Below are 26144 nucleotides of genomic sequence, written 5' to 3' on the forward strand. Positions count from 1 at the left end.
TATGTGTCCTTCCTCATAGAATACTTCTCACCTCTCAGTTCATTAGTGGCAACCCAGAGAATTAATTCTTTTGCCTTGCCTTTTGGCATCCGGATGGCGTGACTAATATCATTAATTTTTGCCCAGGGAAAACATGATGTGGTTATTTTGATTGAGTCAGAAATATTATGTCTCTATATCCATGGAGTCTGAAGATTCATCGCTGGAAACCTAAACTATTTACAATTTATCATACCCCGCTTTGAACTCATTAACCATAAGCCGTGTATCTCCATCAAATTGCATGTTTCAAGCCCACTTGGAATATGAAAATCATCTTCTAACTTCTCTATTTTGTGATGTGATGCGTTGAGCAGTATCAAATATTATCATGAAGAACTCGAAGAAGTATTCCTCTCTATGTGAACTCGAAAAAGTGAAATATGGCAGGAGTACATGGCATTTGCTATCACCAAAAAGTTATGGCTAAACAGTGCTTTCTATTCCCTTTGGGGAAGGCACTGTTTAGCCATAACTTTTTGGTTTTTTATGTATACATAAAATAAATATTATTTATTTTTATGTATACAAATTATATAAATTGAATATAATTATTCATCTTTGAAATTCATTTCTTAAGGGATAATCATCGTTAAGACTTTTCTGAAATTTCGCTGCTCTTACCGAAATCTCTGAGCGCCGCCTATTGGTTTCTCAGTTTAGCTTTCATCAGTGATAATAGCTTGTCAATGGAGATTAAGTAGTATATGTTTAATTTGTGAATGGTCCCTCAAACAAACATGGGAGACTTTGTTGATGAGGTCCTTCGTTATGGTTTGTTTCTAGGAGCAATATTTCAGTTAATATGTATAGCCGCTGTTGTTTTTATGCCACCGAAAGAGGAGGGTCGAGTGAGTACTGTACTGTCTTTTTAGCATAACAGGAACTCGTTTATCTGGTCGTGTGCACAAGAATTTCCTTTCTTGTTGAATTTTTATTATGTTTATAATATTATTTTCACAGTTCATTCTTTAGATTGATATTAAGTTTCGGCAAACGTCTGGACGACTATGATAAGTACAGTATTATATTTGTTCACAGGGCTGATTTGCTGGAGAAAATGTCACACTTCTAAGAGGTAAAAATTCATTGCTTCCAGTGAGTCTTCGGACTCCTTGGAGGTGTCAGGAATAATAATAATATTTCATCTGTCACAGGCATTTTCAGGGATACAAACACGAGCAACATAAATTAAAGTGGACAAAAACTAGCTAGGGAGGTTTACCCTCTGCAAACAGTAGTAGAAAGTAGTTTTAACTGGGGATGCCAAGAATTACTATTCCATATTTCGAGATGAAGTTTAACACACCATATTTATATTAGGTTGGTTTTGGTTTTAAATGGCAGTTAATGATTCTATTAAAAAAAAAAACTCATTTGATCTTGCTACAATGAATTATTCCCCTCCCCATTGAGTGTGGTGTCTAATGCATGGTTTGTTAGAATTGACTGCCCTTGGTCATGATTGCATTTCTATGTTTGTTTACAGTTTATACTGTTTTCCTGAAAATGTATTCATGATAGATGAATATTGGAAACATTATACTGTTCTATTATTCATTCCTTGCACAGTTTTCATTCCATCAAATGTTGAGCATGAGAATTATAATCAGTTATGGCAGAAGCATGGAAGGGAAAAAGTTGCACCTTGTAGACTTATCAAAGGACCTAAAGGCTTGACTGCCTTGGAGTGGAAGGCAAGTTTTTTTGCATTTGTTGCTTATTCTGCTTTTGATTGGTTGACTTTCTTTTTTTTTTTTTTTTGAAGGTAATAGTACTGTAGTGCAAGGTAAGTTCAGATCTTGGGATTTTCATTTGAGTCATTTAAGTATGCTGAATTTTTATTGATTTAATATACACCTAACCGAGTATCATGGCTTGGATAGATATTAGGTGTTTACATGAAATAGGACATGAAGGCCATCATTCTGGCAAGGATTATTTTAGTTATATGGTCAGAGCAGATGTTTGTATCAGGAGAACAAAAACAGTAAACCATGGAAAAGCATAAACCTCCAGAAGTTTGCTACTTCAGGAAAAACTCATGGTTGGAGATTGATAAGTATCTGATATTCTGGTACAGGAGTAACAATTTGTATGTGATCATTACTGACAAAATAATTTGGCTTTCCTTGTAGCTTGATCAGTGAAGTTGGCAGTGGCGATTTGTCCATAAAGACTGCAGGGCTGCATTCAGTGCAGCCCTGCAGTCCTTATTGATGAGCCACCACTGGGAGTTAGATATTTATATTATTATTTATTATAATTATATAATAAATATTTTTGTCATGTTGTACCATCATTTTCATCATGTTGTACCAGCAAGATTCTCTGACTAAATTGAATAGCTGTTGTAATAGATATGGTATGAAGGTCAGCAATAAAAAGACAAAGACAATGAAAATAGGCAGAATCATTGAAAATGTCAACTGTGTTGTGAATGGAGAACCTGTGGAACAAGTAAAACATTTCAGCTACTTAGGCATGATTTTTACTGAAGATGGTCAATTAAATATAGAAATAGACAACAGAATCAGCAAAGCTGGTATGGTGGGAAATTAATTGAATAAATTCATATGGAATAAGAGAGAAATTAGTCGGAACACTAAATTAGCTGTATACAAGACAGTGTTCAAACCAGTTTTAACTTATGGATCTGAGAGCTGGGTCAGAAGTAAAACACTTGACCAAAGACTAGAGACCGCAGATATGAGAGTCCTAAGAAAGATTATGGGCATGAACAGATGGCATCAATGGCAATATCATATTAAAAACGAGGATATTAGGAAAGAACTTGACATTGTCAGCATCCAGGAATGCGTTAGCAGAGCTAATCTCAGGTGGTATGGTCACTTATATAGTTGGATTGATACAGTACAAAGTGCCTTAGACGATAGAAATATAAGATCTGATAATGTTGGAGTCTTGACAAGTAACAGACTGATTTGGAGGAAAATTGTAGATAGGAAGTTAGTAATGATGTAGTTTTTTCCATGTAGTACTATCATATCCTGTACACCCCTTGAGGGTACATGGCAGGAATTTGATGATGATATAATAAATATTCATCATCATCATCATACGTATCAAGGATTTAGGCCTAGCATGGCCTGTTCCGGCCTTAGAAGTCATCGTTGAATCGTTTAAGAGGACGTCCTGGTTTTCTTTTTCCTAATGGCTTGTACTTTAAGGCTTGTTTTGGTAATCTTTCTGTTTTCATTCTTTGAACGTGTTCCATTCATTTATGTTTATATTTTTTAATATTTTCTATTACTGGTTCTTGGTTTAATTCTTTCATAATATCTTCGTTTCTTTTGTGATCAAATAGGGTATACTTTGCAGTTTTTCTCATAAACTTCATTTCTGCTGTTGTTAATCTTTGTTTGTCTTTTTGTTTTATTGTCCAGATTTCGCTTTCATACATTAAGACCGATAAGGCTAATGTATTGTATACTTTTAGCTTGGTTTGTTTTTGAACTAGGTTTGGTTTAAATATAGAGTTAATTACACCTGTTATTTTTAAATATTTTGCAGTTTTTACATTTATATCTTTTTCATTTTCATATGTGATCATACATCCTAGGTAGTTAAATGAATTCACCTTTTCTAAGATCTTGTTATCTATTACTATTTTAGTTCTTGCTGGATCTTGTCCTTTAAAGGCCATAGTTTTTGATTTTTCTGTTGATATTATCATACCATAATCTTTGGATATCTCATTTAGATTTAAAATAGCTTTCTGTAAGTTATCTTCAGAATTTGTAATTATTATTTGGTCGTCTGCAAAGAGGAGAGTGTTTAAGTTAACTGTAGGTGAAAGTTTAATTCCTTTGTGTAAATTTTTACTCCATTTTATTATTATTTCATTTAAGTAGATATTAAAAAGAATTGCGAGAGGGGACATCCCTGTCGGACCCCTTGATTTATCTCTCTTGTATATGATAGCTCGTGATTTAATCTTATTTGTATTTGGTTATTTTCATATATACTTGTGATAGCTTTTAGGATATTATTTGGTATTTGTCTTTCTTTTAATGTTAAATAATGTTCCTTTTAACTTTGTCAAATGCTTTTTCAAAGTCAATAAATGCAATATGTGTTTCCAAGTTATATTCTCTTTTTTTCTCTACTATTAATTTTAGGCAAAAGGCTGGGTCTATACATGATCGTCCTTTTCTAAATCCATTCTGTACCTCTAGAATAAAGTTTTCGGAATATTTCATTAGTTTGTTATTTAAGATTCTGCTGTATATTTTGTAACATGAATTTAGTATACTGATACCTCTATAGTTTTTAGGGTCATCTCTATTACCTTTCTTAACGATAGGAATCACAATTGCTTTTTTCCATTCTATTGAGGGGATACCAGTTGAGTAAATTTTGTTCCTGCGTATTTAATAGTTCTGAACCAAGCTTATCTTCTCCAGGTGATCTTCCATTTCTTGTTTCTTTCAGGCTGATTTCTAATTCTTCTTCAGTTATTTCCTTTTCATTTTCGTTAATTGTTTGCCAGTTGTCTTTTTTAAAATATTTGTCTGTCCACAGTTCTGTGTAGTAGTTTAGAAATTCTTCTAATTTTAATTCAGTGTTTAATTTTATGTTTTCTTTGGTATCTGCATTTAGGTGTTTCAAAATCTTATATACATTGGGTCTTATTTTATATAAATCATGTTCTAAATTAGAAACAAATTTATTCCATGATTCTCTGTCTTTTTCTGACTTCTCTTTTAGCTATGGCTCTTATTCTTTTATATTCTATTTCATCTTCTAATCTTTTACTGCTTAACCATTTGTGATAGGCTTCTTTTTTTTTTTTTTTTAATTATTTCTTTGATTGTATCATCCTAGATCTTCAGTTTTTTCTTTTATTGAATTTTTTGGATTTTATTGAACTTTTCCTAAGCTTTCATTTGCTGCTGCATTTAGTATCATTTTTATATTAAGCCATTCTATTTCTATTTCTTCATTTTGTTTTATTTTATCTAGATATTGGTTAATTCTTTGTTCATATAGCCATTGTACATTTGTGTCATTCAGTAGTCTAGTTTTATAAACAAATGTTTCAATTTTTCTTTCTGTTCTTGTTACTTGTAGCCATTTAGGTGGTAATCTTAATTTTATTTTAACAAGGAAGTGGTCACTGCTTATTTCATATCCTCTGTGAACTCTAACATCTAGTGAAAATTTTGATGTCTTTTCATTTAATATGAAGTAATCCAATATTGATTTCCATCCTCTTGCTGCCTAAGTATATTTATGTATGTCTTTATGTTTATAGAAGGAATTCATTATTTTTAGGTTATTATAAACTACAAAGTCAATCAATTTTTTACCATTTCTGTTTAGAGTGTGTTCTCCATGTATTCCTATATTATTATTAATTTTCGTGTTTCCAATTCTTGCATTTAAGTCTCCTGCTAAAATTATGTAGTCATTTTTATTTATTTTATTATATATGTTTTGTAGCTGATTATAAAAATCAATCTTATCCTGTTCTCTTCCTTCTTCTGGGGCATATAAACCAATTATTGTTAAATAGCCTCTATCTATTTTTATTCTAGCTTCTATTATTCTTTCATGTATAATATATATATATATATATATATATATATATATATATATATATATATATATATTTTTTTTAAACAAATACACCATTTCAGTTTTAGCGACAAAGGGAACAATAATTTGTACTATAATTTGTGAGATCAGGCATTCTCTCTTTTATTTTACCACTAATCCATTTTTTTTCACAAAAAAATAAATAGTGCCACCTGTTTCAGAGAGTCGAATTACTTCAAATTTCGGAAACAGCAGCAAGGTATATCTTTGGGAATATCTTTGTACAAACTAATTTTTGGCAGGAATAGTCTTTGAAGAAATTAGCCTTTCAAGTGTCTAAAAGCCATGCTGCCAGTCTGTTGGAAATGGAACAAGAAAGCTTGCGTTGGTCGATTGGTAGAGTCTCTGTTACTAATGGCTCGCAAAGAGTTAAGCAGGTTTCAGCACGGTTAGTAGTTGGAAGGGATCAATCAGTCTGCTGTTGGCACAGTCTCCCTCGATGAGTCTTTGGACTCCCTGGAGGTGTCAAATAATAATGATAATAACATCATATTTGCATTACATATTACTCACCATTTATCTCTGACAGTTCTTCCATGGTGAGTATTTCTGGAGCTCTGCGTATAGCCATCGGTAGTCCTAAGCTTAATTTTTTTTTTTTTTAAAGAAGAATTAGTTCAGTGTCATTTCAAAATACACAGCAGCAATTGTATGGACTAAAATGACATGAAAATCATCAACAGCAGTTGCTTCGACAGGCATCCTTCATAAGACTTTGTTGAATTATTTCCCTGCTTATTGTTTTCAGTAACTAAAGAATAACATATATTCCACAGTGAAATGTAAATATTTCATCTTATGTATCATAAGACATCAGTACAAGTAATGAACAATAAGAATTGACTTAGAAAACAGTAGAGCACATTGTTAAATTGGAATCCCTCTAGGTATACAGTCATGTGTTAATGGATTAAAATTATTGGACTGAAATTAAATTATATAAGAAATAAATTTATTTAATACATTTGAGGCTAATGATTTCCCAAACTTTTGGAATAGTGAAGCAGTTGTTACAATTGAGATTAGGCCTAAAGTAGGGCTTCAGTACTTTATATAAACATTCATGTTTATATATGGATCTATGTAGCAGCTTAGCATTTTGCCATTGGATCCTGTGGTCTTATCGAACCTCACAAATCTGGCATCGCACAACATGGAATTGAATATGCTAACTACAGGATCCAATGGCAAAATGCTAAGCTGTTACATTGATCTAGAGCTTTCTCTAGTTATACTCCACAGTGTCATTATACAAAAAATATTTTGAGTGTTTTTTGTGTGCTTTTATAATTTTACATTGTATCCATGATGATGTCTCTGTGACAGAGACAAAATATTGGATTAAATAAACTTGTATTTTATTGTTCCTCTGTGCTAATAAGTTTAAACCAGCGTATAAGATTAAATACTAGGCTAAACAGAAAATCTGTCAGGTGAGACATTCAAAGCCCTTTGTCTTCTTTTTCATCTTCTTTGTCTTTCATATTTTTTCATCATGAATATTATTTCAGTTCAAGTTTCTGTTTTGAACATCTCTTGTTTAGTCTTTTTACTTTTTCCATGTTCTTCCTCTTGGTTTTTCTTCCTTGGTCTTCATACATTTTTTATGATGTTCTTTCTAAATCCATTTTTTTTTACGTGTCCTTAATGACATGGGCATGTTAAAAAGAATAAATCTTATATGATAGTATTTATGGATATTAAAGTCTATCATCTTTTTATGATTAAATAAAATGAAACTTAAGAGTTTTGAATTTTATCTGCATCTGTGAGAAAGTAACCTTCAAATACGAGGAACGTATTTAAAGAACCAGAAACTAAGTTCCGTTTTTAAATATTTTCACTGCAGCTCTTTCTTATTTTCTCAATCTCAATGGTGCACATGCATGCTGAGTTTGTTGATTCGTTAGCAAGGTGATGGTGCCATTTTCAGGCCTTCTCACAGTGCGTACGCCTCTTGGTGTGTGTGTTCATAATGTCTAAGAAAATCGAATCGCTCGCCATATGTGAAATTAGGTCAGTTATCCATTTCTTTAACCACGTTAAAGTAGCTGAAATTCATTGGCAAGTTATTGACATACCCATCTTCATACCATTGAGTGATTCAGTGGTATGAAGATGGGTAAGACTTTAATGAAGGAAGGACAGGTGTGCACAATAATGATCCCCCACGTAGTCCTGACCTCGAGCCAAGTGACTTTCACCTGTTCAAACATCTGAAATCTTTCCTTGGTGGCTGGCAGTTTCAAGACTACGATGAGGTCGAAGAAGCAGTCAATATGTCGTTTGTGTCACAGGTGGCAACCTACGACGAGGTATACAACTCTTGGTGCCCCATTATGATAAGTGCCTGAACAATGGTGGAAATTATGTAGAAAAGTAGTGAAAGATGTCTACTTTAATTTCCAATAAAGTTTTTTTTGTAAGCATATTTTTGACAGCCCATTGGAACTTTCTGGACGTCCCTCGTAGTAATAGGAGTTCCTTTGACTTGTGCTGCTTAAAAGACAAGGATTCTGCCTAGAAGTTCTGTATTCACCTTCTGTTAGTACATTGGTTAGAATTCACTAGTCTGACAGCTGTTTTGAAATGTTGATTATCAGAGACCAACAGTTCTCATCATTGATACAATTTGAAACTCAAGTTTCATTTAATTGGCTATAAATGGTGAATCTTTAATATCCTAATTATTATTAAGAGAGACTTCCAAGGAGTCAGGGACTCATCAAGTGAGCCCACATACTACCTGCACCACATTAATTCATACTACCATCACACACAACATTCAATGGCAATCCATGTCAATTGCATATCATTCTACAAGAGAAAATTCTAGCTCTCATCCCCATCTTGATAGCATTCATTCTCGATTTCTGAGGATACCACTCATCCTTTCCCTACCCTCATAAAATGAAAAATACCATCTTCTGATAGTCTGTCATATTGCTCCTCTTTCTCCTGTTTGCTAGTGTCTGCAGTCCATAAATTCTTAATGTCTTCATAATCAGTATTTGACATTCCTGATATCATTTTTAACACTCTCCTTTGCACGCTTTCCACTATATTATCAGCATCTTCATCATGGAAACCAGAAGACGAGAGCAAAAAAAAAACCCGTTTAGTACTAAGAAAATTTATGCTGGAAATGCCCAAGAAATCTATCGATTCGATTTCCTTAGTACTGAACTAGTTTTTGCTCTCTTAAGGTTTCTGCCTGGTCTCTGACGAGAACCAATGAGTTTGAAACAGCTTTCAAGTCAGTGAAACCTTTTATCAAATGCATTAATAAATGGCAAATATATAGATGCTTGGGCAGCGCTCATGTCATTGAAGTAGTGCAAGCTAAGGCAACTCAGGGATGTCAAGGATTGTATTCTCGTGCTCTCTGGTCAACTTAAGAAACTTTCAGTTTCTACAAACATTCAGCTTTGAAATAATGTTGCATCTAGTATCCACTTTGCGTATGTAATTTTACATCTCCAAAATGAAGCCTTATGGCCCTTCCTTTAGTAATTACTTTTAAAATAAATTTTTTTATTTGGCTGTAAATTAATGTCAAATAATAGAACTCTTTCACTGTTTAAAATGGATCTATTTTTCCCTCCATGAGATAAACCAATTTTCAGAACATGCAGATATTATTTGCACTTTATTCGTGTAATGATTGGGTATGTTTAAGATAGTGAAAAGACATCTACATGACCGTCTGTTTTCTTAAATGAAAACTCCCTCACACACACACACAGTCCAGGGGATACCACAATAGCATATTTTAGCCTTATCAAGTGTGTATATTTAATTGAAACTTATCTTTTATTGTATGTGACTCTCATTCATGTCACATGTATTATCACTTTTAGTACTTTACATATTTAAAAGAAAAATATTTTTAACAGGATGGGGGGGAATCAAGTGATGAGGATACCTCAACAGAAGGCCAAGTCCATCAGCCATCACACAGACATCATAGTCATCATGCAGGTCGAAGAAGTAGGCAAGAAAAAAAAAAGAGAAGATAAAATACAGCATATGGTATGTAAATTTTGTATTCTATTCAAATTTATTATTCACAGTGAGGTGCATTAGAATACATATTGTAAACCCCCCCCTTAGCCAGTAATGAAACAGGTTTGTTGATTACATGTAGGTTATTCATAATAAACAAAATTTAATACCTGGAAGTTAGCCTGAGTGCAGGTATGGAATGAGCTAACCGGAAGAGGCCCTTTCTTGTTAACTCCTTGAGGAGTATGTATAATAATCATAAAATAAACTAGTTCCCAAATAAATGTTTTTTTGCATGCTTGAATAGTCGTCAGAAGCACTAAATCAGTGATGGCGAACCTATGACACGCGTGTCAGCACTGACACACTTGAGGGTTTCGGGTGACACACCTTGGATGTTGAAAAATATTGGTATTCTGATGACAAAACTGTGATAAATCGTGTAAGATCGCTCTCAATTAAGGCGAAGATAGGTTTCGGTTCATTGAAAGAATTATATTTTGTAGTTAGCTTATTTCTCATTTTATTTTGTAACTAGCCTATAAATGAGCGTTTTAAGTGTACGTTTTCTTTCTTAATCATTATAATTTCTGCATAGTCATATGATATTATAAAAACTTATAAAAATTATTATCAATGTTATACGATACAGACTTATAAATATGTGCTTTATATATTATAAACTTAAAGTTTTCATTTGACTTCTGTGTGAAATTCGTTCATGCATGCATTCCAAGTCTCTCGACTGAGTAATACAAGTTCTAAACATATTTAAAACCACTTTAACAGAAAATATAATTCGCAGCATTAAATATTAAATTATCTGAGTAAATAATGAAAACATTTTTATAGTTGCAATAAATTTAGTAAATTTTGTTAAATAATGCAAATAGTAACAACTTACGATGATGTCGCACTAAATACTACTAAATAGCTGCTATTTAGTAACATGATAGACCAGCACTTCCCTAACTGTGGGCTGCGGCCCCCTTGGAGGACGTAGGTTTTTTTTTTGGGGGGGGGGGCGTGAAATAATGAAAACAAATTTAAAATGTTTTAAGACTAAGTAGATTTTTTTTATTTTAAAAGAAACGTATTTAATGTTTTATTATCTATTATTTCTTTTTTGTTATTTTTTATATTTTAATGGAAAAATTCACACATTGGTGTTGGTTCACAAACTTTGCTTCCTGCGTATATTGGCGTTTAATGAATATTAGTAAATATTGCTTATTCATATACTTAAATATAAAGAGCCAATAGGCTTCATTTCGGTGATATAAACATTATTTAAATTAAGGGGATATTAATCCCACATTGTTTTAAAACCGAATAAGAAACTCAAAGATTGGAATCAGAGCGTTTCATGCCGAATATAGTAAACTATAAAAGTATCGGCGATTACTAGCGTGAGCTAATGCAAGTAGTCCTAGTACATAGTACAATCTCGGGCAACTCGTTGCAAAGGTGGGTAAAGTTCTGATCCCTATTCTTGGTATTTTCCATAATGTGAAAACACATTTCCTAGGAAATGTATGCTGTTATTATATTATGGTGGGAGGTCATCACCCTGACCGGTTTCAGCCTTTTTTGAGGCTTCATCAGTGAGTAGCTAGACCAGATAGATTCCAAAGGGTATAGCGAAAAGAACTTATATACTCTGCTATACAAGTTGTCAAATAGGTGCAACCATTAAGTTACTTAAATATAAAGAGCCAATAGACTTCATTTCGGCGATATAAACATTATCTAAATAAAGGGGATATTAATCCCAATATCCTCTTAATTTAAATAATGCTTATTCATATGTTTCATTTCAAAGCAGTAGTTAATTGTATTTACTTCGAATGCTCTCCAGGGAAGCTCCAAATCTTCCTGTCCCTTTCATCACATGTTCGTAATCAGGGACTGTTGATATTGACTTTATATACATATCAAAACTCATTTTTTATTATCACTGTCATCCGAGCTAATTTTCTCTTACTAATAAAAGTTTCGCATATACTTCACACATGAAAAAAAGCTTAAACAAGTTCATGTGGGGAGATAGTAACTCGCTTGCAGTGGTAAACAACATGCCCTCCCTAACAGCCACTATACTTCAGAGGCAATAAAAACAAGTACTTTTATTATGCCAGTGAATAAGGTATGAGCAGTCTGTGTAATATATTTCTCAACAAATAGTGCAATTACAGAAACTATGCTGTATATAGAGACTGAAACAAAAACCATATGTTGCATGGGCAAACACAGTATCTAACTAAAAACTAGTTATTAATTAGATGTGTGTGAGTTCGATTTCCCAAGGCAGCAATAAAATTCAACTGAACATGTTAAAATTTGTAAAAGTGTTAAAACTAAGTAATATATATATAATGAATGTTATGGCACATATGGAATTCGGTTGAAGAGAATTAGCATTTCAACTCAATTGTCAGCTATACTTTTATCTTTCGGTTGCGCGATCTTTTGTTAATACCGCACCAATCATATGCACGTTTTAATAACCTGCCTTTGCTGTCTGTTTTGCGTTAGGCTTAATTACCGTGAAGGGAGAAAAGTCACAAAAGAGAAAAATGTTCCTGATTCGGGGATTCCCTTATTCAGGTAATATTCACTAATTTCATGTTGTTAGTCTGTGGTGTGCCTGTATCAGTAAATGGTGCTATTATTTGATCTATTCTACGTTAAAAAATTTAACCCTGAGATGGATAAGTGGCTGATTTAAAAAAAAAAAAAAAAAAAAAAAAAAAAAAAAAAAAAAAAAAAAATCCCGCGAACAATCAGAAGCAGCAGAAACAGACTCAAAAATAGGACAGTATTTCATATTTTACCAGAACAGCCCGCATCGTCTTCAGAACCAAACGGTAAGAGGCAAAAAATATAATATATGCATTTGATTTTTGCAATATTCGCTGTGTATGTTTTGTATTGAATATAAATACAATAAATATAATAATATATCTCTCTATTACGATTTTTTTTCGAGAGGGGCCGTGAAATATTTTAATTTTTGCAAAGGGGGGGGGGGGCCCTGACATCCAGAAGTTTGGATAGCACTGTGATAGAGTAAAATGTAACAAGGTTGCTAGGAACGTACGGTACTAAATCTGGCAACCCTGCTGAAAGAAGTAGTGGTATTCTTGCATGGTCTGCCACTTGATTAATTTGAATTGCTGGTGTATAATTCATTTCCAGTAATGTTACTTCTTATTAATTATTACTGCTTAATTACCGCTGTATATAATTTTGCTCTTTTTTAATTTGTGAACCCTTTTACAATTGCAGCTAGCAGTAATAAAATATTAAAATTATCACAGAAAGGAAGTGGAAGAAATTTCCAAGATGCCTGAACTGAAGAATATTGTGTTATTGATAGAGGCGATAAAGTTCTCTGTAAATTGTGTGGTGAGCTATCTGTGAGTAGAACTTGGAATGTAAGAAGACATTTTGAAACTAAGCACAAATGGCTCCTAGAAAAAACTTTTGAAGAACACAAAGAATACATATCGCAACATCTAAAACTGGCAGAATCACAATCACGAACTTCAATTAAATTTGTTTCAGGACCTTCAAATTTAGTACCCGCAAGTTACAGTATTTCACATACTATTGTTGAACATGGGAAAACCACTTAGCGATGGTGATCATATTAAAGAAGCTTTCGTAAAGTGTGCACCATTTTTATTTGAGTACTTTCATAATAAGGAAGCTATTGTAAAGTGCATGAAAGAGTTACCATTAAGTAGGAATACTATTAAAGACAGAGTTATATCAATGAATGCTAGTATAGAAAATCAAATACAACAAGACTTGAACTCATGCCATTGTTTTTCCATTTGTATTGACGAAACTACAGATATTACTTCATCAGCTCGATTGGCTATTATTGTAAGGTATGTTCACGGTGATTCTATGCACGAGGAATTGATAAAGTTAGAAAATTTACCTCAAAACACGACAGGTAAAGACATATGTGACTGCGTTGTTAAAGTGTTCCGTGAGAAACAGATAGATTTATCGAAACTATTTTCGATTACAACTGATGGTGTGCCTAATATGGTTGGCCGCAATGTCGGTTTTATCAAACAATTTACAGAACGTGTTGGTCATCCCCTGGTTTGTTTCCATTGCATTATATATCAGGAGACACTGTGTGCGAAATCAGGCTTAAAGGATTTGGATGATGTGATGAGAATTGTGACAAAGGTAACTAATTTTATTGCTGCCAGGGCTTTAAATAAACAAGAATTTAATTCACTTTTAAGCGAAGTAGAATCAGTGTACAATGGTCTATTAATGTACAATAATATTCGATGGTTGAGTCGTGGCCAAGTACTTGAACGGTTTGTCGAATGTTTAAATGAAATTAAATTATATTTAAATACGAAGAGCATGGAGCACAAATTTTCTCAGTTGAATGATTCTGCTTCGCTCAGTAAGCTGATGTTTTTCACAGATTTTTCATTGCACCTGAATGAACTTAATATACAATTGCAAGGTTTCGGAAAATCTGTCGATGTTATGTTTGGCACAATCAAGAGTTTTGAGAATAAACTCAAAATATTTCAACATGATTTAGAAAGTAACAATTTTAAGGATTTCCCAAGAGCGAAAATTTTTTTTAACAAAACCAGCCCCAAAAATCGTGAACGACATATCAACCAATCTATCGAAGTTCTAAAGTCAGTAACTGAGCAGTTTTCTTCTAGATTTGAGCAATTTCGAATGTTGGAACAAACAATCCAATTCATAAAGTATCCTGATGAAACAGAATTCGTGGATCTTAAATTAGATGGCTTTGAGTGGTTGGATTTAAAAGATCTAGAAATGCAACTAGCCGACTTCCAGTGTAATCCTATCTGGAAAAGAAAGTTTATTGCTCTTAGAAATGAATTAGAAGAACTTGAGCGGGAACGCCTGCATGATACTGAGTGTAAAAATTCAGACTGTGAAATTTTAAGTGTGTTGAATAGCCTTCCCGAAAACTTTCATGCTCTTAAAATCTTTGCTAAAGCTCTTCTAACAATTTTCTCTTCTCCATATTCTTGTGAAACTCTATTTTCTGCCTTAAATAATATCAAATCGAAAGGGAGAAATAGATTGAGCAATGATTTGAGCGCTGCCTGTGTAGCATTAAAATGTATGCACTATAGCCCTTCTATAAAGCAACTTTCTACTAGAACTCAGCAACAGAAAAGTCATTAAATGTAATGTAAGTTTGTAATTTCAGTTTATTAAATTAATTGTATAAAATGAATTCATAGATTTTATATCAATGTCCTATTAAATAAATAGCCTAATATGGTATGTATAAGTCACCATCTATGATTATGTAGTTAAATTTATAATGCATGTATGCAAGTGGCACATCAACAATGTCAGTATTTAAAAAAAAAAAAAAAAAAAAAAAAAAAAAAAAAAAAAAAAAAAGATGTTTGACACACCTGGGTAAAAAGGTTCGCCATCACCGCACTAAATAAAAAGCTAATATATGGACTTTTGGCAATTGTCTTTTGAGAAGTGCATAGTTGTGTAAGTCCATATCTATTGCAATGCTATCATTTTCAAAACTTGAGCCTTCTTTTAATCCAGTTGTTTCACCTACTTATAAGAAATGTATATTTTACCCTTTTCTTAAATTTTCAAATAGAGTTTTTTTAAGACTTTTTCTTTGAAAGTCAGAAAAATTATAACTGACAATGGACAATAATATTTCTTTGAGGTACATAAGTATTTTCAGAGCTAAGTCGGTTATACTGATTAAACAAGGAGAACCTTGATGTGTATTGAAGAAATTGTGATTTTCAGATGTGCAGAGTAAATTTGAGATGATAAATACTTGTACAAAAGGGGAATGGGGTGCTCTTAAATGCATTTGGCATCATGAGCCTAAAGAAATTGTTTGTTAGGATGAAAGATAGGAAAACCAGATCATCATGGAAGAAATAATGAAAATGTGCAGAAAAAGTAATAATGATATAAACATCAGTGGGCATGGTTATAAATCTGGTGAAGGGGTGGAACTGTATGCAGAGGCATAGGAATGCTATGGCACTGGGGCAAGTGTCAAGAGCACTGATGTCAGAAGGGCACCAGTGACAGGATATTTACCAATTATTGAAACTGTTACAGTGATAAAGGCACATAGCTATGAATTTGCCTAGCATGTCAAAAACCTAGTTATGCTTCTGACTTATGTGTGTGTAGGGGGGGGGGGAATGGAGAAGAGAAAGTTACCCAACTGGGTTAAGCAGACTTCAGATAAGTATACAAAAAAGGTAGAAGGTAACGTATGTCTATACACAAATGCCAGGAGTTTCAGGAATAAAGGCATTTGTTTGCTTGGGCAAATACATTGTAGCCTAAAAATGTTGGCATTATTAACAAGAATCAGGTGTAAAGCATATTGTATTTTTAAGAAGGACATGAGATAGGAGAGGAGGGTACTACTAATGATATTAGATGATTTGAGTTCAGTTAGGGCTGAAACTTATGAAAGTAATAACAGTAGTAATGTTCCATGTAGCTGTGAGTTTCAAGCATGTATAGGATATCATAATATCCTGTACATCAAGGGGATATACAGGATATTATGATAGGACTACATGAAAATCTCACATTATTACTAACTTCTGATCAATTTTCCTTTAAATTAATGTTTTCTGTCTTCTAAGATATTTTTTATTGTAACAATCCACCTAGGTCTTGGTCTCTCTCTAAATCTTTCTCCTGCCTTTTTGGCAAAGAACACCTGTTCCTCTCCCATTTTGTTTAAGTGACCATACCACCTGAGATTAACTCTGCTAACGCATTCCTAGATGCTAACAATGTCGACTTCTTTCTTAATAGCGTCGTTTTTTAATATGATATTGCCATTGATACCATCTGTTCAATCACCTAATCTTTTTCAGAACTCCATTGTCTGTGGTTTCCAGTCTTGGGTCTAGTGTTTTATTTCTAACCCAACTCCCAGAACCATAAGTTAAAATTGACTTGAACACTGTCTTGTATGCAGCTAATTTAGTGTTTGACTGATTTCTCTCTTATTCCATATAAATTTATTCAGTTGACTTCCACATCAGCTTTACTAATTCAGTTATCTACATCCATATTTAATTTGCCATCTTCACTAAAATTATGCCTAAGTAGCTGAAATGTTTTATAGGTTCTCCATTTAGGATACAGTTGATATTTTCAACACTTCTGCCTATTTTCATTGTCTTTGTCTTGTTTTTGCTGACCTTCATACCATATTTGTTACAACAGTTGGTATGAAGATTTTTGCTATCTTTGTCTTTTTATTGCCGATTTTCATACCAAATTTATTACAACAATTATTCAATTTAGTTAGGAAATCTTGCAAACTTGTACTTGATTTATTTATTTATTATTGTATGAGCACCTCCATGGAGTCCTATGACTCCTTGTGGCAGACCCAGACTATCAACACAATATCTATCATAACTCTCCTTAACAGATAAAGCATTCACAACTAACTCAGGAACCATCCCATTCATTAACCACTCTCCATGTGAAAAATCTAGTCTTCACGGCATTGTTAACCACACTCTTACCCAACTTTCAGGATGACCACTTGTTCTGCTCCTTCCTGCTGAAACATTTCCTCTACATAAATCCTATAAAATCCTTTCAGTAACTTAAATGTTTCTATCATGTTGACCCTTTTTTGCCTATCAACCAACTTTTGCAGTCCACAAACCCTCAATCTTGCTGCCCCTCATAGAGTATGATATTCTTATCCACCCATTCCTGAATTCCCTTTTTGACCAACTTTTCCAGTACTTTTATCACCACTCTTATGATACTAATTGGTCTGTAATTTGTGACCATGGACTCAGATCTTCCTTTATGCAAAAGAATTATGTTGCCCTCTCTCCACTCTCTTGGGAATTTGCCTGATCCTTGTACTTCATGAGTCAGCTGAGACTTAAATAGCCTAGTCAAAGGCATATTCTCATAAAATTTTGCACTACTTCCAATTCTTCAACCTCTCTTCTCAGAGCATTTCCTGTAACCTCTGCTATCATAACAATATCTTCACTTGGAAGATATAATCCTTGCAATATGATCACTCCATACCTCAACAATTTGTCTGCCTTCGTTACCTCTCTACCATCTGCACTCGTTAAAGTTATCTTTCCAAAGTCATTCTTTCTCCTATTTGTCACATAACAACAAGAAAAACTTTTTGGGATTTCCATTTGCCTGTTTGGAAAATGGAAATTTGCCAAAAATCATAATCATAATCTGATTTTACCTTCTTTATCATTCTAGTCATCTTTCTTGCCTGATCCTTGTGCTTCAATAGTTAGCTGGTCACCTTTCTCCTTATATATAACCTCAACATTTTCTTTGTTTGCAGCTCATGCTTAATGATAGTACTCATCCATCTAACTCCTACTCTATTTACCCTCCTGACCTTGAGTATACAATGTGATATTGCTTCCTCCAGATACTATGAACATCCTTCCCTTGCAGATCTTTATAACATGACTGCTTCAAGCTGCCTCCTAAGTGTGCCATAATCACTTGCCTTGTCGGTGTTTATACATATACTTCTTAACTGGAAAATCCACGTTTTGCTATATCTCCCAAGCCAAGACCACAGGAACACTTTCCCCAATTGGAGACAATGTTATGGACATGTCTTCTAATTCTATAAAAAGATTCAACACTCTTATCTGAGTCCATTTATCACATTCTGCTTCAGGTAATTATATGGATGGTCTGAAAAGTTCTCGGCCTCGATCATAAATGGCAACACTATTGGCAAAATTTTTTTTTTCTAAGTTGGTACATCTGTTATAAGCATCCATGTGAAATTGCAAGTCATTCTATCAAGTATTTTTTTTTATACAGCTGTCAGAAGCCAAAGTATTGTCTTTATCCCTTGAAATGGATAAAAATGAGTATATATGAAATGGATAAAATTCTTTGTAAAAGAAGGTTTAACGGCAAAAGAAATTCATTCGAAGTTCATAAAAGTTTATGGGCACTCTTCTCCTTCGTTTTCAACAATTAAAAAATGGGCTGCCGAGTTTAAACGTGGCCGTTTAAATCTTCAGTTTATGTCACTTTTATCATCTTTGCTTCCTTTTACAATACTCTTTCCTCCAATTCTAAGTTTTTTCAACAGGCCCAGACTATTTTGCCATCTTTCTGATATTTATTTTTTGTATTCTTAAAGTCTTCCCATGACTTTTGTTTTGATAGTTTTACACACTACTTTGCTTTCTTACATTTCTCTGTATTCTATAAGAGCACAAACTGACTGACTTGTCAGGAACTTTTGATTTGCTTTTTTTTTCTTTTCCTTCACTGCCTCTAACTTTCTGTGTACTCCATGCAGTTCTGATTTTTCGAAGTTTGCACATCTCACCACATGCCTCTCTGGCTGAATCAGTTAATGTTTTCTTCTGGGCTTGCCACTGAATCTTCAAAGTTTGGTTCCTGTTCTCAAACTCTTTCATTTTTTCTTGAATAATGTTCGTGTATTTTAGTCTGCAGGTCACATCTGAGAGCTGCTCAACATTCGCTTTAATACTTTCTTACATGTTCTTCTTTTTGATATGAAAATCAGTTTTATCCTGCTCAAGACTAAATGGTGATCAGTTCCAATTTCAAATCCTCTGTCACTCTAGTGTCCTGCACCAGTGAGAAACATCACTATCAACAATAACATAATAAATGAGACTTTTCTTATTCCTTGCCTCTTCTCTCTATGTGAATTTGTGCACATTTTTATGTTGGAACATTGTATTAGTAATAACCAGTCAATGTCCTGAGCAGAAATCCAACTGGTAATCTCCATTATTATTAGCTTTGCTCTTTTCTTCAGATTTCCCCAAAATATTTCTGTATGTCTGACCATCATTTCCTACTCTGCTATTTAGATCTCCAACAAGGACCAGCTTTTCCTTTTTCACTGTGTTAGTTGCTTTCTCTAAAGCCTCAAAAATTTCCTCCATTTCTACCTTAGTAGAACCTTCTCTGGGACCATAAACACAAATAAGTCTCATTGTCCAGTTTCCCATTCTGATATTTGCCCACATTACTCTGTTCGATATTGCCTACCATTTAAGAAGATTAGCCTTGTATTTAGTGTTGAATACGATAGCTACTCCTTTTCCCTGATTGTTATTGCCTGAATATAACATTTTGTATTTATTGCTTAGAAAGATCTCATCAGTTTTTGTCTTTTTTGTTTCACCCCTATTAATGTCAGTCTGGTAGTTATCCAGTTCCTCAGCTAGTTCCATTTCTTTGCCGTTCAGGCTTCTTATGTTGATAGTACTGATCTTGAACTCTGGTGATGTTGAGTTGGGATGTGTTTCAGAATTTGTTCATCCCTGGAGAAAAGAATGGGTGGTCTTGTTTAACCAGGTGATATCCCAACTGGCATGAAATTCTGTCATGTCGTACCATTAGTTTACATTGTCGTTTTAAGCCAATAAGAATACTATTTCGTCCGCTAAATCCCAAATTGACAGCTCATCCTTTTTCGTTCAGTATCCAGGTGAAGGCTATGTGGAGATCTCTTTTGAGTTATACAGCTTTAACTCTTAAGCACCCCGAACATTGACTAAGGATAAGAAAATCATTTTGCCTCTTTAGAGGTCTTTGTATCAATTTACATTTGACAAATTTGTGAATAGCTTGAATAATCTAATTCAGTTTTATATATATATATATATATATATATATATATGAGAATCCAGTTTTTTCATAAGAATGTTATTTCACTGAGGTGGGCACTTTTCACAAATACAGCTATGATGTCAAGTGAGGAAATAGTAAGTTACGTTGTAGAAGCTAGACTGCTTATCCATACAGTGTGTTTTTAATGTATCTATTAATGGGAGAAAATAGATATTCGTCACAGATATGTCTTCATTTGGTTACCATTGACTGCAGACACGGCTTGAATTTGTTGGATATTAAAATTTCCATCTCCACCACCTATTCATTTATTGTTGTTGACTGGAAATCATATCCTTGTTTCAGTATCATTGAGCAAATCCTTGATCTGTATAAAGTTGGTTATAGCCAAGAAAATAATGTTTTGAAGTCTTTTTTTTTTTTTCCTTTATATAGAATACAAGAAATACCATGCTATGATTTCTTCATCAGAGTTCAGATTGAAGGAATATATACATCGGAAGAGATCAAGGCATTTGCCTACTTTTTCCTTGAGATAGAAAGCTGAAATTTTGTATTATATTAGTTTTTGATGTTTGCTGAACTGGAATAGTCCAAAAACAGATGATTTTTGATTAAAGAGCCTTAACAATAATGAATATCATTGGAAGCTTGATTCACTTTTGCTATTAGTTGCCTTGATACAGTTGACTTATTACAGCAGACATCATTATAATACACTCACTAGCTATAATATGCTACTGAAAAGTTTTGACTATATCTGTACATGTAACATTGTTATTAAAAAGGATTCTTACAATCTCTGAGATAGCTATAGTGAGAATCAACTATATGTACTATTCTGACTATTTATTGTGGTATCTTTCAGTGTTAGTGATGTTAGAAACTTAGATCAGGAACATGCAATAGGGATGAAAGCCTTGTGGGCACGTCCAGGCTATAGTCTAAGCATGTCTTTGACAATATTTTCTATATGCAGCTGTTTGAAAAGTCTTCTAATTCATTGTCAATTCAGTTCCATGTATTGTCTAATGTCCAGCTATCATAACTATTTTAATGCCAAACCCTCAACTGGAAGAGGTACTGGACTCCATGGTTTAATTACGATTTATTTAGCGTCCTAGGCTGTGCTGCATGTTTAAAAAGAAGAGGACAGAAATCAGAGCCCTACTCTGGAAATGATGCATGGCAATATTAAATTCAACTTTCCAACCAGATTATATTATTGTTTTATCCTTTATCCAAGTGTAAGCAAACAAAGTTTGTACGTGAAGTACATTCATGACTGGACTACTTGTATATAGATGCTAAACGACTTCACATTCATTGCCTTTGTATCCCATAATGCAAAGCACATGTGCATACACCCTTTTGGAAATGTATAATGCTATGCAGTATGGGAAGGGCCACTTCCCCAGCTGGTTTGTTGAGATCTCATCAGTGGGAACTAGATCCAGAAGAGATATCATCAAGGTTAAATTAATGCAGAAGTCATGTATTTCCTATATATAAGTAGTAAAGAGGTATATCATCTTATTAAGATGCATGGCAATATCTGCTTCATGCCTCCATAAGCAGAGTGGTATTTCACTAGGTAGTGAAAGCCATTTATCACCTAAGGGATTTAGTTGCAATACTTATCTTGCCAGATCTCTGTTTGTGAAAACAAGTTGTATCATGAGAAGGCAGGGTTGACTTGGTTGGTAGAATCTATATATTGTGTGTCACTAGCTCATTAATGTCCCATGTATTACATACAGTGGATTACTTACATCACTGCATCTTATCATCTGCCAAGTCTCAGTTCTGCTTTTTGATTTGTTTTCATATTTTCCTGTCCTGTTACCCAGTTATTCTGCACAGGGGCAGACTGGCATGGTCCAAATGGGATGAACTATTTCCATGAGGTTTTTTGTAAATTCATTCAAGAGTCATTTTTATTCTGAAAATACGATTGTAAAATAAAAATTCTTCTCATGTGTATTTATCCATATTCATGAGATGAATATGGATAAATACACATATTGCAGTTTAGAGTTGCACCATCATGCAACTGCATACTTTTTGAATAATATAACATTTTTATATGCTAGTGTGTTATATTTTATATAATGTTATTATTTAATAATATAACCATACATACAGCAAAAAGGAAAGTGCAAGGTGGTGCAAGTTTGTAACAATGGCAAATGTAATTGAAAACATCTGTTTGTTAAAACAGATTTTAGAGCTAAATGGACTAGAATTGAAAAAAAAAAAAAAAAAACTGGAGAAATTGGTTCCAGTAACATACAGCGAAATCCGAAATAAACTTATTATATAAATGAGTATAATCTAAAAATGGATAGAGGATTCAAAAATGGATTAAACCCATAAAGTAAACAATTTTTATTACCGTGCAAATGTAGTGTAACACTGAAGTTTCAACACAGACAGTTAAAGTTTGATATGACTGCCTCCAGTAATTCTGCAGACGTCCCATCAGTAATCAATTTCCTGCCACATATAGCAGAGCATATCTGGCATAACTTCAGCAATGGCAGTAATTCTGGAATGCAACTCATCCAAATTGGCTGTTAGTAGTGGTACAAACACTCGATCTTTCGCAAAACCCCATAAGAAAAAATCTAATGGCGTAAAGTCAGGGAACACAGTGGCTATGTTACAGGTGGCCCTCTACCAGTCCATCTGCCTGGAAAATGGGATCGAGGTATGACCTTACATCTGTCAGGAAGTAAGGTCATACAACAACAAAGACAGATGCTTTGTTGTTGTATGACCTCATTACTTCCTCATTACATCTGTCAGGAAGTAATGAGGAGGTGCACTGAGGAGTGAGGAGGTCTTGCTGGAAATGTAAGCATCTGTCTTTGTTGTTGTCTAATTGGGGTATTAGGTACCCTTGTAGCATGTCCAGATACATACCTCAGTAACAGTAGATGCCAAAAAAAGAAGGGTCTATACACTTGCTTATGGTACAAAAAAACCATTAGTTTTATGTGCCACAAACATTCTACAATGGTGTGTGGATTTTTGCTTCCCCAAATTCTGCAATTGTGTTTACTTGCCTAGTTATGTGAAAAGTGCACTCATCACTGAAAACGATCTGGTCCAAAGAGCCATTTTGTTCTGTCCCTGATCATTTCCATACAGAAATCCTGGCATATCTTCTTATTGTCTTTCTTCAGATGTTGTACTAGATTAAATCTGTGGGACCTTAAATGTAGATGCTGTCATAAAACATGCCACAGTCACATGTGGAATTCCAATTTGATGATGCCCATCTGGTTGACTTTCCTGGGCTTCTCTGGAAATTTTCTGAACTTCTTCCACAGCAGCACACACCCTTCCTGTTGACTTTGGATGATGCACAGCACAGAACAGCCTGTTTCCACAAAAGTTTTGTGCCACATGTAAATGTTCACCTATTAGGAGATTCTTTTCTGTATTGCGTGCAGAAATTCCTCGAGTTGTTGCAGACATAATCTTGATGAAATTTAAATATTATAACTTTGAAGGAGACTATTGAGAATTTTAATTTGCTGAAATCTGAATTGTCTAATTCAGTTTATAAAGAATATTTTCGTCATCGGAAATAAAACTTCTTTTCCAAACTTTCCATTCAATTTGTTTTAAAATGTTGTTGAGTCAAAGCTAGGAGTTCATTACTTGCCATGACAAAATTATAGAAACAAACAAAACTTCCTGCAAACCTGTATTCTATAAAATTACAGAAACTGAATGCTACGTTAAGTCATAAAATTCTAAAAAAAATTGAAGGAATCACCTTGGTATATTCATTTCTTTGTTCAGCTTAAGTGTATGTAAAAATTCTCTGGAATTAAATTTTTTTTTTTTTTTTAAATTATGAAACAAGGGAATTAAAATTGTAATTTGATCCTCTTAATTCTTCTGTGGAATTGCACAGATAATCGTGTATTGCCGGGCTGTAGAAATTAACCTCGGAATATTCCCCCACTTCTTTCTTCTCAGCATAAAGTGTACCAGAATTAGTGGGAAGCCTAATTCCAGAATTGACACATATCCGTTTTAGAATGTGATATGAAATAATAAAGTGTCATATAATAAATATAACTTTTTCAAAAACGTTTAACGAATAATAAAGCCATAAATCGCATAACAAGATTTTTCAATTCGGTTTGCCACCGAACTATACTGTACTCATGATACTAGAGGCAGTAAGACACCTAAATTCTCCGTTGCATTTTGTTAAAATTGTGTGTGTGTGTGTGTGTATATTTTTTGCAAAGAGACCTAAATTACACAATGACATTAGCGTTTGGACTACTCTTGACTCTGATCAACCCTTCTGTGCAATGGTAAAAAAACCCGACTCATCATCAGCTTACAACGACATACACTCGTGAGCCAAAACATTATGGTCATATATCTTGAGTCACTAATTCTCACCTGGCAATTAATTTAGACCAGATATTACCGCAATATGGTGACTGTCTGCACGGTTAGCGTAGTGGCTTTGCGCTTCGCAACCATATGCCTGGGGAAGGAGTGTCCCAGGTTCGATTCCCATTGAAGACGTGAGGAACTTGAGAATCTTCTTCAGGCATAGCCAAAGCCAAGTTAGCTGGTCTTGGGCGCGGGCAGTAGGGTTTTTTCTGCCAGTTTATCTGGTAGATAAACTGGCAGAAAAAGCTTTTGTACATCTTCTGAGTTATTCCCTGCAAAGTTGTAGACACCCTTTTGAAACACGATGTATATTCTGAGAAATTTTCTTTATACAGTATTACATCTTGAATTGTTTGTTCATGTCATGTTGAAAAGACTGCGAAATAAATAATGAGGATATTCTTGATGAACTAGCATCAAAAAATTTTTTAAAAGAAATTATATGCACTTACGTATTAATATTTAAAAAATGTATAAATGTTTATAATGCAAATAAGACTAATGTGGATGTTCTTAACAAATTAGCATCAGGAAGAAATTTTTAAAAGTATTTTATAACATAAAATAGTAGGTTCTTGGGTCATTCTCAAGTAATTTCCCGGGTCTGTTTTAGTAGCCAGTCTACCACTGATTCTGAACTACCATTCCACTCCTCCAGTCTGAGAGAATCAGATATTGTGCAATTAGCTATATTTAGCTTTTACAGTATTGTAACTTTTTCCACTGTATCTGAAGCTGGTGTGTAAAATTATGGATTCTTTGTTTTATATTAATATTAAAGGTAAATCTAGTTTTAATGCTTTTAATTAATAATATTTATTTTATTTATTTACAGGTCATGCTAAAAGAATCATCGTGGGAATGGGTTGCTTTATTTCCCATCTACCTATGATCTTTTGTGGTGATATATTATTTGTAAATATAGCCAGTTTTGGCAGCTTTTATTTTTGTTATCCGTTTCAGTTTGTGTGTAGTTTTATATTAAATTTTTTGTTTTTTATACATTGTACAATAAAAGAAAAATAGAAGTTGTTTGTTTTTTTGCTAAGATAGTAAATGAATTTTTGCCCCATGTTGGGCAGAGGTTAATCAAGCAACATCCTGTATAGACCCAGATTTTTCACGTTTGGTACTCCTGTGTAATATTGTATACAAATGTCTGAATAAACCCACAGACACTACTCATTGGGTTTAAAATCTGATGGAAGTGAGCTGGACACTGTTCAAGTTCTGTTGAAGATTCCATTATCACTTTATATCTGAGAATTGTAGCATCATGATGGTCATTGGATTTACACTCTTGTTAAAATGAAGTAATAATTACTGTGTTGCCTTTCAGAAGTCCAACCCCACGTCCGAGGCATTTG

The 26144-nt window shown here is 33.7% G+C and overlaps 1 protein-coding gene across 1 annotated transcript; it reads left to right on the forward strand.

Annotated features, from left to right (window-relative positions):
• Nucleotides 1-726: 726 nt before the first annotated feature.
• On the forward strand, nucleotides 727-25805 carry LOC150110126 (protein anon-73B1). The gene is made up of 3 exons (XM_090391596.1): nucleotides 727-890; nucleotides 9558-9693; nucleotides 25613-25805. Exons 1-2 carry the CDS (start codon nucleotides 762-764, stop codon nucleotides 9678-9680), a joined length of 252 nt encoding a protein of 83 aa, XP_090247722.1. The 5' UTR covers nucleotides 727-761; the 3' UTR covers nucleotides 9681-9693; nucleotides 25613-25805.
• The last annotated feature ends 339 nt before the right edge of the window (nucleotides 25806-26144 follow it).

Source organism: Typopeltis vanoorti, chromosome 1, assembly GCF_054136105.1.
Source record: "Typopeltis vanoorti isolate ZY-2024b chromosome 1, IOZ_Tvanoo_1.0, whole genome shotgun sequence".
In the NCBI taxonomy this organism is placed as follows: Eukaryota; Metazoa; Arthropoda; class Arachnida; order Uropygi; family Thelyphonidae; genus Typopeltis; species Typopeltis vanoorti.